Source organism: Staurois parvus, unplaced genomic scaffold (genome assembly GCF_062004578.1).
Source record: "Staurois parvus isolate SC_StPar_1 unplaced genomic scaffold, SC_StPar_1.0 ptg000402l, whole genome shotgun sequence".
Classification (NCBI taxonomy): domain Eukaryota; kingdom Metazoa; phylum Chordata; class Amphibia; order Anura; family Ranidae; genus Staurois; species Staurois parvus.
The window spans coordinates 9,242,143-9,255,934 of NW_028318198.1; the positions used below are offsets into that span (position 1 = coordinate 9,242,143).

Genomic DNA, 13,792 nt, shown 5'->3' on the forward strand with positions numbered 1-13,792 from the left:
ATCACCAATGGTCAGGCTTTTCCGGGACATCTGCATGACAATATTAGGCCTGGGTGCAGCAACAGGATTGAGACTTTCCTGCAAGGCATTACAGCAGTGACTCCTAAGCCTAGATTTCTCAAACAATACCATATAGCTATAAATTATATATTTAACCTGCCAGAATCTACCCAAAATTATTTTTATTTTGGGTGAACTGGCATTTTAACCTTTTTGATCACAATATAAAATCAGAGAATTTTCTATAGTAAACATATTCCACTACAAAAAAACAGTAAAACTGAAGGGAAATCATGAATGCCAACCCAATTTGCCAGAGTTTACTGACAGATAAGCGCTACCTGTCTGCCTTACGAGTGTAAAATTCATTTCACGTCTTCCCCTAAAGAACCATTATTTTATTCATGAGGTTTGTTTTCCTCTCTATGCAAGTGCATTTATTTGGTTCTAAAAAATAGTCTGAATTTGAGTTACTGCACATCCAATGAGGATCATAAAAGATAAGACCACAAAAGTGTATTTTAAGCTGAGAAATCATACTAGATATTTTTTATTATTGTTGAAGGAATATTATAGTGATGTCGACGTCTGTGAAAAAAATACAAAACAAGGGATCAGAGGTGGTCAAAGGGACCACTAGACTTAAAATACAAGTTGATACAATAAAAATCATCCCTATGGCTAAAAATAATACCAAAGCCTCTTTTTACAGGAAACTGTCAGTAATCATGCTTGCCTAGATGGATGCTGCATCTGTCCCCCACTAGCTCTAAGGGCGAGAACTCTGCGATCACATCATCTCTGTCTGCTCTAACTGTATGAGAATAGAGGTCATGTACGCTATTACCCAAATCAGGGTTACCATGAATATTAGATTCATAGCATTGGTAATTTTATCACAGTCAGTTATCTTCTCCATGACAGCTCTGGCACCTCCTCTATCACCAGTGACCACAGGCCAGAGTGTCTCCACCGCGTCACATGATGCTCTGCAGTCTTCATTTGGGCTTATAGTCCAAACTGCTCCTTAGAGCTCCCAGAGCTTTTTGCCTCTGTATGTCTGACCCCTGCAGCTTAGTTCCTCTGCAACCACAACTTTCCAGGTACCCCTGCTACCTCTACTGCCTCTGTTGCCTTCACAGCCCCATTACACACCTATGACATGCACAGACTGCAGTATCTCCGCTGAACTCGTAGTTCCCACTGCACCTTCACAAGACGATCATACATTTCTGATGCACTTCAGCTTCACTTGCTGTCTCTGCTGCACCTCAATTTCATCCACAGTCTGCTGCACCTTGGCTTCACCCACTGCCTCCACTGAGCCTCCTCAGTCTCTGCTTCATCTTCGTTGCTTCCCAGCTGCATTCACAGTCCTCATTTCCCCCACAGTCTCCATGGCAGCTCAGCTGCTCCCACAGCCTTTGCAGTACCCACAGCCTCAGCCTGTACTACTCTTGTGGGTGTCCTGTGCACCATTTCAGCACCTATATTCTAAACAACAGCCGTACCATCTTGACACCCACAGCCTTCAGATCCTCCTCTGCTTCCAGCTGCCCAATGCCTCTCACCTACCAGTTTCTTGATATCTTACCCCTACCCTCCTGCATCTGTGAGCAGTGGTGTATTGAGGTTTTGTGCTGACCTAGGCAACACAAAAATCGGACGCCCCTCCTCTTTGGTGTAGAGAGCCTGACACTGACCAACACCAGATCCCCTCCCACGGAGAGAGCCTGACACTGACCAACAACACCCCTGCCCCACAAACACCCCCCCCCCAGCAACAGACAGAAAGACCCTCGCCTTTGCAGCTCTGGACATCCCTGGGAACGACAGTCGGAGTCTGCATACACCATCAAGCAGCCCACAGCCTCTCTCAGATCCCACCTGGTCCCCATGCTGCATATGTCCCTTCTTCCAGTGGGCAGTGCTGCCCCCCTAAAAAAATGCCACCCTAGGCAAATGCCTTGTGGTAAATATGCCTGTCTGTGAGTACTTAATGAGAAACCTGCGTGTAGACGGCAACCAATCCGAAACTCCTGTTAGGGAGTCCTTGGTAGAACAGCAGCTGTCTCTTAAGAGACGTACCCACGATGAGAATATTGGACGAATGATCATGCGTTTTTCTTCTTGCATGCTAGTCTTATATCGAAAGTGAAAAGGTTACTAAAGTTATAGAATTCTTGTACAACAGAAAGAAAATGTATTGTATTTTCGGATGAAAACTGTACTGATTAACCACTTACCTACGCCCTATAGCAGATATACTGCTACAGGACGGCCGTTCTGTGCAAAACTACATGAGTATACATGATTTTGTAGTTCTGGGTAGGGGGTGTGTGCATCGCCCTACCCGCGCTGCCATGGGTTGCAGCGGATGTCAATCACTGGGTTCCAGCTGGCGATTCTTGGCTGGCACTTGGTGATCACCGCTAAAGCTGAGAGGGGAGAGATCTGTGTGTAAACAACAGAGATTTCTCTCCTGCCAATATGGACATGCTGCTTTCTCTCTCTCTACACAGCAGAGATATACAAAGCAGCATGTCTCCCCAGTAAAACAGCACATAGTACACAGTGTAAGCACAACACACAGTTACCTCTTTAATCACCCCAGATGTTAACCCCTTCCTGCCCAGTGTCATTAGTACAGTGTCAGTGCTTTTTATTAGCACTGATCACTCTATTAGTGTCACCGGGAATGTCAGTGGCCGTTAGTCAGTTCCCACCCAGTGTTAGAATGCACGCCACAGTCCCACTATAAGTCGCAGATCGCCGCCATTACTAGTATAACTATAAAAATACAATTCCAGTATATATACCGCCATTTGTTGATGCTATAACTTTATGTAAACCAATTAATTTACACGTATTGGGATTTTATAGCAAAGACATGTAGCAGAATACATTGTGGCCTAAATTTATTAGGAAATTTTATTTTTTAAATGTTTTAATCAGATATGTTTTATAGCAAAAACTGAAAAATATTGGGGTTTTTATTTCAAAACTGATGGTCTTTTTTTGTTTATAGCACAAAAAATAAAAAAAGGCAGGTCAAATACCACCAAAAGAAAGCTCTATTTGTGAGGGGAAAATGACATACATTTCATTTATGTACAGTGTTGCATGACCATGCAATTGTCAGTTAAAGTAATGCAGCATCGTATCACAAAAAATCGCCTGGTCAGGAAGGGGGGTAAATCCTCTGGAGGACAAGTGGTTAAACAAAAATCGTTCGGTCTGGGATCCTACATGGAAAATGTTTGTGCTGGTCCTTTCAAATAATATTGAATTAAAGCTGTGTACTAACGATCACATTATTGCACGATTACGTAGAAAGCGGTATTTTCCGTATGATTTTCTGATCGTGTGTACTAGGCTTTAGAGTCTACTCTCAGGAATAGCAGTCACATTGAGCAGTAGAGTCTATGTCTCAGGTTGTGACACACTTGTACTATACTATAATAGAGCTGGCTGAATTATACAGGATCATCCACAATGATTTAGACTAATTTATTTTCACACATGCAAAATCACCACACAGATTAAACTATAGCTTAATCTTTCTCCACAATTATATTGTTACTTTCAATATTTATCTACTTTAAATTAACAAAATATACTGCAATATTTTAATTTAAATTAGGTCATCCACATAGATTTAGACTCATTTATTTTTATACATTCAAAATTACAAAACAGATTAAATTATACTTCCATCTGTGTCCATAGTACTACCTTCAATATTTATCTACTGTAAATTAAAGTATATTGCTTTATTTCAATTTGTTAGGATTTGAATGCATACTGTAAATCTTACAAGATTGCATCAAGGCAAATACTGAATAACATTAGTAAAACACATATATGTGAGTGTCCATATGTATGAGAATATGTATGAGGGTTTCTGTAAAAAGGGGGGGTATCGATGTGCTCCCCACTACGATGTCGAGATCTGTAACTGTTTTTTTCCCTCTTTTTCAGGGACCAGTAGACTAAAGATGGGTGTTGGGAGGCTGTTTTTGCTTTAAATTTTATATAATGCTGAAACCGCTGTGTTGAAATCTTTGTGTAAAAATGGTTACTTGTAAATAAAAATGTACTTCACTGGCTGGAATGAAGTTCATAAAAAGAACTACACTTGAGGTAAACCCTCAAAGAACAAGCATAGCTAAAGGGGAATATTCTGATGCACAATATATTGCCATTTTAACTGAGAGTTATTTTTTTTAAGTGTGTGAGAGTGTGCTAATATATGAAGCACTAGTCATAAAAACTAGATGTAATAATCAAGGAAAAGAGTACTTGCTGCCTATTGTGATGCATCAGTTTCCATACACTATACATGCATGTAACTGGAATATTAATTTACCTTTTACAGAAGCACTGTCCAACGAACATACTGTACATTACATATTTTTAATATAAGGGATCATTCACACTATATGCAGTGACCTGTATTAAACTGTACAGATCAATAATTGCTTTATATGTGCCCCTGTTGACACCACAACAAGGTGAGTAGCAGTGTGCAGTGTAAATATGCAGTATTTAGCTGGATAGAGAAACAATCTAATGCCTATGGGGCATCAGCAGACACTGCCACTGTCATCCAAGACTTACTAAAGATAGAACTGAACAGACGTGTCCAACTGCTTTTATGAAACCTCTGGTAAGCCAGCAATGGAGGTGATTGGGCGCTTCCCCTTCCCCTTCTCCTAGCTTAAACATATATGGTCTCACAATTTGACCATTTACATTTAGGAACCTGGAGGTCATAATAAAATAGTGGCCTTTCCTGTAAAAAATGCAAGGTGATCTCATATCTGGTTAAATACACTTACAATATATTCAAAAACTTACAGGGCCATTGCAAACTGTTCCAGCAGTCTCTTTTTCAAGTCTCTGGTCTTACAGTAAAACTCAAAGCCATTTTGCCCTTGGACATGTGTAAGATAAAAGCCATAAGACCACTGCAAAAAAAAAGGTGCAGAATATACATATCAAATGACTGGCAAATATAGGATTATACAGTTCTTACACACATACAGGAAAACAAAAATCAGTAGAAAAATAGGGGTTATAAAAGGAAAACAATGTTTCATAAAATAAACCAAAAATATGTGCACAGTATAAACTCTTCACACTGGCTATAATGATATCATCCCTTGTATAAAAATGTACCCTTCATTTATTACTTCTAATCTGGTTGACCCCTCCAGCAATTTTGTGGACATACAGAAATCCCAAGAAACCTGCAACAGGGTATTATTAATGAACAAAACCTCTTCATAACAGGTTCCACCCACACACCTGTGTTATGCATTCACAGAAATCTTTTAATAAATAAACTACACGTTCTGTCTGCCATGGCAGCAGACAAATTGTAGTTCTCAATTGAAGTGTGGTGATAGAAACATAAATAGAAACATATTTTTCGCAAATATATCTGCATTTATTATTTTTTTGCACAAGGTAAATTTAGTCTTGAAATGTTAACATAAAGCTATGCCAACTGGCTTACCTGGGTGGACCAAATAACAGTAACTCAGAGGGCACTGGCATCATGAAGCTTGTATTGCTAGCTTGGTTGGAGTGGCACAGATACAAAGGTTATAAATAGAGATGAGCGAATCGAAGTAGGCGAAGTGGAATTCGTTTCGAATATTGGAAAATTTTCGATTCGCGCCGAATCCGAAAAATATCATACTTCGGATGCGCGAATCGAAATTTTTCCTAAAATGGCGGCGACATGTGCGGCGACGGAGCGGGGATGTCTGGGAAGGCGCGCAGACAAGGCGCGCTGACCCATAATGCATTCATTAATGACATGTGATCGCATTAGCCAATCAGCAGCCAGCCAGCCAGCACTGTGTAATGGTCGAGCTATAAATGGCGGCCATTTTAGAATTCTCCATTTGCCTCCAGTCATTCAAGAGAGGCAGACCGCTCTGTATTAGGGACAGAGTTAGGGCCACAGAAACGTTACTTAGGGAAAGAGAAACGTTACTTAGGGACAGAGAAACATTACTCAGGGACACAGAATTGTTACTGAGGGCCACAGAATCGTTACTTAGGGACACAGAAACGTTAGTTAGGGCCACAGAATTGTTACTCAGGGACAGACACAGAATTGTTACTGAGGGCAACAGAATTGTTACTGAGGGCCACAGAAACGTTACTCAGGGACACAGAATTGTTACTGAGGGCCACAGAACTGTTACTTAGGGCCACAGAAAAGTTAGTTAGGGCCACAGAATTGTTACTCAGGGACAGACACAGAATTGTTACTGAGGGCCACAGAAACGGTACTTAGGGCCACAGAAACGTTACTCAGGGACACAGAATTGTTACTGAGGGCCACAGAACTGTTACTTAGGGCCACAGAAACGTTAGTTAGGGCCACAGAATTGTTACTCAGGGACAGACACAGAATTGTTACTGAGGGCCACAGAAACGGTACTTAGGGCCACAGAAACGTTACTCAGGGACACAGAATTGTTACTGAGGGCCACAGAACTGTTACTTAGGGCCACAGAAACGTTAGTTAGGGCCACAGAATTGTTACTCAGGGACAGACACAGAATTGTTACTGAGGGCCACAGAATTGTTACTGAGGGCAACAGAACCGTTACTTAGGGCCACAGAATTGTTACTCAGGGACACAGAATAGTTACTGAGGGCCACAGAACCGTTACTTAGGGCCACAGAATTGTTACTCAGGGACAGACACAGAATTGTTACTGAGGGCCACAGAATTGTTACTGAGGGCCATAGAACCGTTACTTAGGGCCACAGAAACGTTACTTAGGGCCACAGAATTGTTACTCAGGGACAGACACAGAATTGTTACTGAGGGCCACAGAATTGTTACTGAGGGCCACAGAACCGTTACTTAGGGCTACAGAATTGTTACTCAGGGACACAGAATTGTTACTGAGGGCCACAGAACCGTTACTTAGGGCCACAGAATTGTTACTCAGGGACAGACACAGAATTGTTACTGAGGGCCACAGAATTGTTACTGAGGGCCATAGAACCGTTACTTAGGGCCACAGAACCGTTACTTAGGGCCACAGAATTGTTACTCAGGGACAGACACAGAATTGTTACTGAGGGCCACAGAATTGTTACTGAGGGCAACAGAACTGTTACTTAGGGCCACAGAAACGTTACTCAGGGACACAGAATTGTTACTGAGGGCCACAGAACTGTTACTTAGGGCCACAGAAACGTTAGTTAGGGCCACAGAATTGTTACTCAGGGACAGACACAGAATTGTTACTGAGGGCCACAGAATTGTTACTGAGGGCCACAGAACCGTTACTTAGGGCCACAGAATTGTTACTCAGGGACACAGAATTGTTACTGAGGGCCACAGAACCGTTACTTAGGGCCACAGAATTGTTACTCAGGGACAGACACAGAATTGTTACTGAGGGCCACAGAATTGTTACTGAGGGCCATAGAACCGTTACTTAGGGCCACAGAAACGTTACTCAGGGACACAGAATTGTTACTGAGGGCCACAGAACCGTTACTTAGGGCCACAGAATTGTTACTCAGGGACAGACACAGAATTGTTACTGAGGGCCACAGAATTGTTACTGAGGGCCACAGAACCGTTACTTAGGGCCACAGAAACGTTAGTTAGGGCCACAGAATTGTTACTCAGGGACAGACACAGAATTGTTACTGAGGGCCACAGAATTGTTACTGAGGGCCACAGAACCGTTACTTAGGGCCACAGAAACGTTACTCAGGGACACAGAATTGTTACTGAGGGCCACAGAATTATTATTGAGGGCCACAGAACCGTTACTTAGGGCCACAGAAACTTTACTCAGGGACACAGAATTGTTACTGAGGGCCACAGAACTGTTACTTAGGGCCACAGAATTGTTACTCAGGGACAGACACAGAATTGTTACTGAGGGCCACAGAATTGTTACTGAGGGCCACAGAACCGTTACTTAGGGCCACAGAAACGTTACTCAGGGACACAGAATTGTTACTGAGGGCCACAGAACTGTTACTTAGGGCCACAGAATTGTTACTCAGGGACAGACACAGAATTGTTACTGAGGGACACAGAATTGTTACTGAGGGCCACAGAACCGTTACTTAGGGCCACAGAATTGTTACTCAGGGACACAGAATTGTTACTGAGGGCCACAGAACCGTTACTTAGGGCCACAGAATTGTTACTCAGGGACAGACACAGAATTGTTACTTAGGGCCACAGAATTGTTACTGAGGGCCACAGAACCGTTACTTAGGGCCACAGAAACGTTACTCAGGGACACAGAATTGTTACTGAGGGCAACAGAACCGTTACTTAGGGCCACAGAATTGTTACTCAGGGACAGTCACAGAATTGTTACTGAGGGCCACAGAATTGTTACTGAGGGCCACAGAACCGTTACTTAGGGCCACAGAATTGTTACTCAGGGACAGACACAGAATTGTTACTTAGGGTCACAGAATTGTTACTGAGGGCCACAGAATTGTTACTGAGGGCCACAGAACCGTTACTTAGGGCCACAGAAACGTTACTCAGGGACACAGAATTGTTACTGAGGGCCACAGAACTGTTACTTAGGGCCACAGAATTGTTACTCAGGGACAGACACAGAATTGTTACTGAGGGCCACAGAATTGTTACTGAGGGCCACAGAACCGTTACTTAGGGCCACAGAATTGTTACTCAGGGACACAGAATTGTTACTGAGGGCCACAGAACCGTTACTTAGGGCCACAGAATTGTTACTCAGGGACAGACACAGAATTGTTACTGAGGGACACAGAATTGTTACTGAGGGCCACAGAACCGTTACTTAGGGCCACAGAATTGTTACTCAGGGACACAGAATTGTTACTGAGGGCCACAGAACCGTTACTTAGGGCCACAGAATTGTTACTCAGGGACAGACACAGAATTGTTACTGAGGGACACAGAATTGTTACTCAGGGCCACAGAATTGTTACTCAGGGACAGACACAGAATTGTTACTCAGGGACAGACACAGAATTGTTACTGAGGGACACAGAATTGTTACTGAGGGCCACAGAACCGTTACTTAGGACCACAGAATTGTTACTGAGGGCCACAGAATTGTTACTGAGGGCCACAGAACCGTTACTTAGGGCCCAGAATTGTTACTCAGGGACAGACACAGAATTGTTACTGAGGGACACAGAATTGTTACTCAGGGCCACAGAATTGTTACTCAGGGACAGACACAGAATTGTTACTCAGGGACACAGAATTGTTACTCAGGGCCACAGAATTGTTACTCAGGGACAGACACAGAATTGTTACTCAGGGACACAGAATTGTTACTCAGGGCCACAGAATTGTTACTCAGGGACAGACACAGAATTGTTACTCAGGGACACAGAATTGTTACTCAGGGACACAGAATCGTTGAATTAAAGAGTATGTCAGACAACATGCAGAGGAGTGGCAGAGGAGGCAATGTTTTAGGAGCGAGCAGACGTGGCAGCAGAGGAAGGGGTCGAGGCAGCACTATTCGCAGCCAGAGGCCAGTGCTCCCGGTGTCATCCAGCGGTCGTGTCTCCACCGACAACCCTGCCGTCATCGATTGGTTGGCTCGGTCGTCTTCCTCTTCCCAGGTCACCTCTGACACCTACAGCCAACAGTCGGTGGGTACGTCAGACACAACCGTTAGTTGGCATGGCCCGGGACCAAGCCCACTGAAATCACGTGTCCTCTACCTGCCCCTGTCCTTTGGTGTTCCCTCACCAAGCAAAGTATCGCATGCTGTGGGCTCAGCCCCACTGTACAGTGAGGAAGAGCTAACAGAGGGCGGTCAGGAACGTGGGGAGACATCCGCCTTTTCAGCAGCCAGGCGAAGAAGTACTGGCGAGGAGAGTGGCTCGGTAGCCGGTCTAGAGACAGGTCTGTCTCCTGACCCAGACGCAGCCAAGGGGGCTAGTAGTGAGGCGGAGACCCTACTTGATGATGAGGAGGTTGATCGCACTTGGCAGCCTCGTCGTCATCAGGCAATTTCTTCCGCATCATCAGGAGAAGAGGGTGGCAGCTTGGCAGCGAGCGAAACAGTTGGTGGGTTGCCCAGGAGGCAGCAGGGTCGCAGCAGTGTCAGTGGAGCCAAACGGCCACGGAGTAGAGCACCAGCTCCACTGCAGCCTACCACCACGGCCAGTAGTGGTGCCGGTGTGCACGGAGGAAGCAGCAGTCAGCCAGTGAGGAGTATCGGGGGCAAAGTTTCCTACTCGGCGGTGTGGCAATTTTTCGTCAAGCCGCCCGAGGAAGTAAACGTAGCCGTATGTCGACTATGTGGCCAGAAAGTCAAGCGTGGCCAGGGGGCCCATGTTGGGACTACAGCGTTGCGGCAGCATATGCAGCGTCGCCATTTGGTGGCCTGGGAAAACCGTGATAAAGATACGGCGGTTCTGCCCGCCCCATCCCCCGCTCCATCACCCGCTCCGTTACTTGCTCCGTCACCCGACGTCAATCGCCCTCCATCAGCCAGTCAAGGCTCCAACACCTCTGCTGAGGGGAGTTGTCGCTCGTTGGCATCTTCCGCTCGTTCAGATGCTCCTTCTCCTGCTACTCCTCTTCACGGATTCCGTCAGCAGTCTTTCTTGGAATCCGTTTCCAAGAGACAACAGTTTGCGAGCACGCACCCGACGGTGCAAAAGCTGAACGTCCTCCTGTCCAAGTTGCTGGTGCTGCAGTCCCTCCCTTTCCAAGTGGTGGACTCAGCACCTTTCCGAGAAATGATGGCTTGTGCCGCGCCGCGGTGGAGAGTGCCAAGCCGTCATTTCTTCGCCAAAAAGGCAGTGCCAGCCCTGCATTCACATGTAGAAGAGATGGTGGGCCAGTCTTTGAGCATGTCGGTCTCTGCCAAAGTGCACGGCAGCGCCGACGTGTGGAGCTGTAACTACGGTCAGGGACAGTACATGTCATTTACGGCCCACTGGGTGAACGCGGTGCCGTCACAGCCGCACCAGCAACTTGGACAGGTCATGCCGCTTTTGCCTCCACGTTTGCACGTCCTTGGTCCACAAAAGATGTCCGCCTCTACCACCTCTTCTTCCGCCGTGTCCTCAGCCGCCACCCCCGTGCCAAGTCCCATTACCCGACCGGCATATCACATGTGCAGGGCGCAACGGTGTCACGCTGTGCTGCACCTGGTATGCCTTGGCGAACGTAGTCACACAGGGGAGGAACTTCTCAGTGTAATGAACAGAGAAATCGACAGATGGCTGTCTCCGCGCAAACTGAAAATCGGAACCATGTTGACCGACAACGGAAAGAACATGGTGTCTGCTCTGCGTCAAGGAAGGTTGTGCCATGCGCCATGCATGGCTCACGTGTTCAATCTGGTTGTCAAGCGGTTCCTAAAATCCACCATCCCACTGCAAGACATCCTTAAAATGTCACGTAAACTTTGCATGCATTTCAGCCATTCCTACACCGCAAAGCACACCCTCCTTGAGCTGCAGCGGCAGAACGGAATTGCACAGCATCGCCTGATCTGCGACGTTGCAACAAGGTGGAATTCAACCCTACACATGTTAGACCGCCTTTACAAACAGCGAAAGGCCATCACCGATTTCCTGATGTTACAAGCGGATAAAGGTACTCCCCTGTGTAACTTTGATGTCAGCCATTGGCAGCTCATGCGTGACACCTGCCGCTTGCTCAGGCCCTTTGAGGAGGCCACGCTATTCGTGAGTCGGCAGGACTATGGGATGAATGACGTCATTCCTCTGTTGCACGTCCTGGAACAAATGCTGTTAACAATGGCTGGTCAGGGTGCGGTAGACGTGGCGCACAGATCTCAACGCCACATGACCCCTGTGGGGGCAGGACATGAAGAAGAGGAGGAGGTAGAGGAGGACATTTGTGCTCAGGAATTATTGAGTGAAATGGGTGGTTTTTCCACTCAGCGGACAGGAGTGGAGGAGCAGGAGCATGTGGTAGAGGAGGAGGAGGAGGAGACAGAGGACCCAGACGCACCGTGGCAGTATGCTGTGGAGATGGAGGCAGGGAGTCCCTCGCATTCCTTGGCACAAATGGCCCATAGCATGCTCGGTTGCTTGCGTAGCGACAGCCGAATAATAACCATCAGACAGAGGGATGACTTTTGGCTGTCCACCTTGTTGGACCCTCGCTACCGTTCAAAAATGGTGGCCTTTTTCACACCTGCTGAGAGGGAGGCCAAAATAACGTACTATAAAAACCACCTATGTAGTCAGTTGGTCTCTGCCTTTGTGCGTCAACGTCCATCCTCAGACACTGTGGGCCCTGTGCGCTCGCGTTCCGCTGCCATGGCAGCAGGGGAGGGGTGGGGTGGTAGGAGCAGTGGCAGCTCCACCAGCAGCGGCTGCCTCAGTCTGCAGTCGATGATGAGTAGCTTTCTTCACCAGCGCAGTGAGGAAACTACTAACCAGCCGCAGCAGCAGCAGCATCAGGTGGACCTGGAGCAGGACCTCAAACAACAGGCTTGGGCCTACTTGGACAGCACCCTGCCAACCGAGGTAGACAATCCCCTTGACTACTGGGCAACGAAACTTGACCTTTGGCCCCAACTAGCTGAATTTGCCCTTGAAAGGCTGTCATACCCGGCCAGTAGCGTGGCATCGGAGCGCGTGTTTAGTGCGGCAGGAGGTATTGTAACTCCGCGGAGGACACGACTGTCCACCCAAAGTGTGGAGAGACTCACGTTTGTGAAAATGAATCAGGCGTGGATTAGTCTGGATTTCAAACCACCAGTTCCTGACACAACTGACTAAATCCGCCATGAATCATGCCCCTGCCATGTGCCACTTTCAGGTCTCCTCACACTGCTGGTGTGTTGAATTTTTTGACATAGGGTGCTGGCAGATTACGGGCCTCCCATAGCTGCTGCCAGGCCCCTAATCTGCCATGGGCCCCTATATACCGCCTCCTCATGCTGCTGCCAGGTCCAGAGTCTCTCATGGGTCCCTGTACGGCCTCCCATTGCTGCTGTCTCCATCGCCACACTCTGCCATGTGCCACTTTCAGGTCTCCTCACACTGCTGGTGTGTTCCATTTTTTGTCATAGGGTGCTGGCAGATTACGGGCCTCCTATAGCTGCTGCCAGGCCCCTAATCTGCCATGGGCCCCTGTACCGCCTCCTCATGCTGCTGCCAGGTCCACAGTGTCTCATGCCATGTGCCACTTTCAGGTCTCCTCACACTGCTGGTGTGTTCAATTTTTTGACATAGGGTGCTGGCAGATTACGGGCCTCCTATAGCTGCTGCCAGGCCCCTAATCTGCCATGGGCCCCTATACCGCCTCCTCATGCTGCTCCCAGGTCCAGAGTCTCTCATGGGTCCCTGTACGGCCTCCCATTGCTGCTGTCTCCATCGCCACACTCTGCCATGTGCCACTTTCAGGTCTCCTCACACACTGCTGGTGTGTTCAATTTTTTGACATAGGGTGCTGGCAGATTACGGGCCTCCCATAGCTGCTGCCAGGCCCCTAATCTGCCATGGGCCCCTATACCGCCTCCTCATGCTGCTGCCAGGTCCAGAGTCTCTCATGGGTCCCTGTACGGCCTCCCATTGCTGCTGTCTCCATCGCCACACTCTGCCATGTGCCACTTTCAGGTCTCTTCACACTGCTGGTGTGTTGAATTTTTTGACATAGGGTGCTGGCAGATTACGGGCCTCCCATAGCTGCTGCCAGGCCCCTAATCTGCCATGGGCCCCTATACCGCCTCCTCATGCTGCTGCCAAGTCCAGAGTCTGTCATGGGTCCCTGTACGGCCTCCCATTG

General features: G+C 47.0%; 1 protein-coding gene across 5 annotated transcripts in view; it reads right to left on the reverse strand.

The window, feature by feature from the left end:
* VAV3 (vav guanine nucleotide exchange factor 3) overlaps nt 1–13,792 on the reverse strand; it is a 308,707-nt gene that overhangs the window by 103,066 nt on the left and 191,849 nt on the right. For all 5 annotated transcript variants that reach the window (XM_089686619.1, XM_089686621.1, XM_089686620.1 and 2 more), the window contains one exon: nt 4,861–4,970. In XM_089686619.1, coding sequence (XP_089542745.1) covers nt 4,861–4,970 — 110 coding nt within the window. The remainder of the gene's footprint in view (nt 1–4,860; nt 4,971–13,792) is intronic.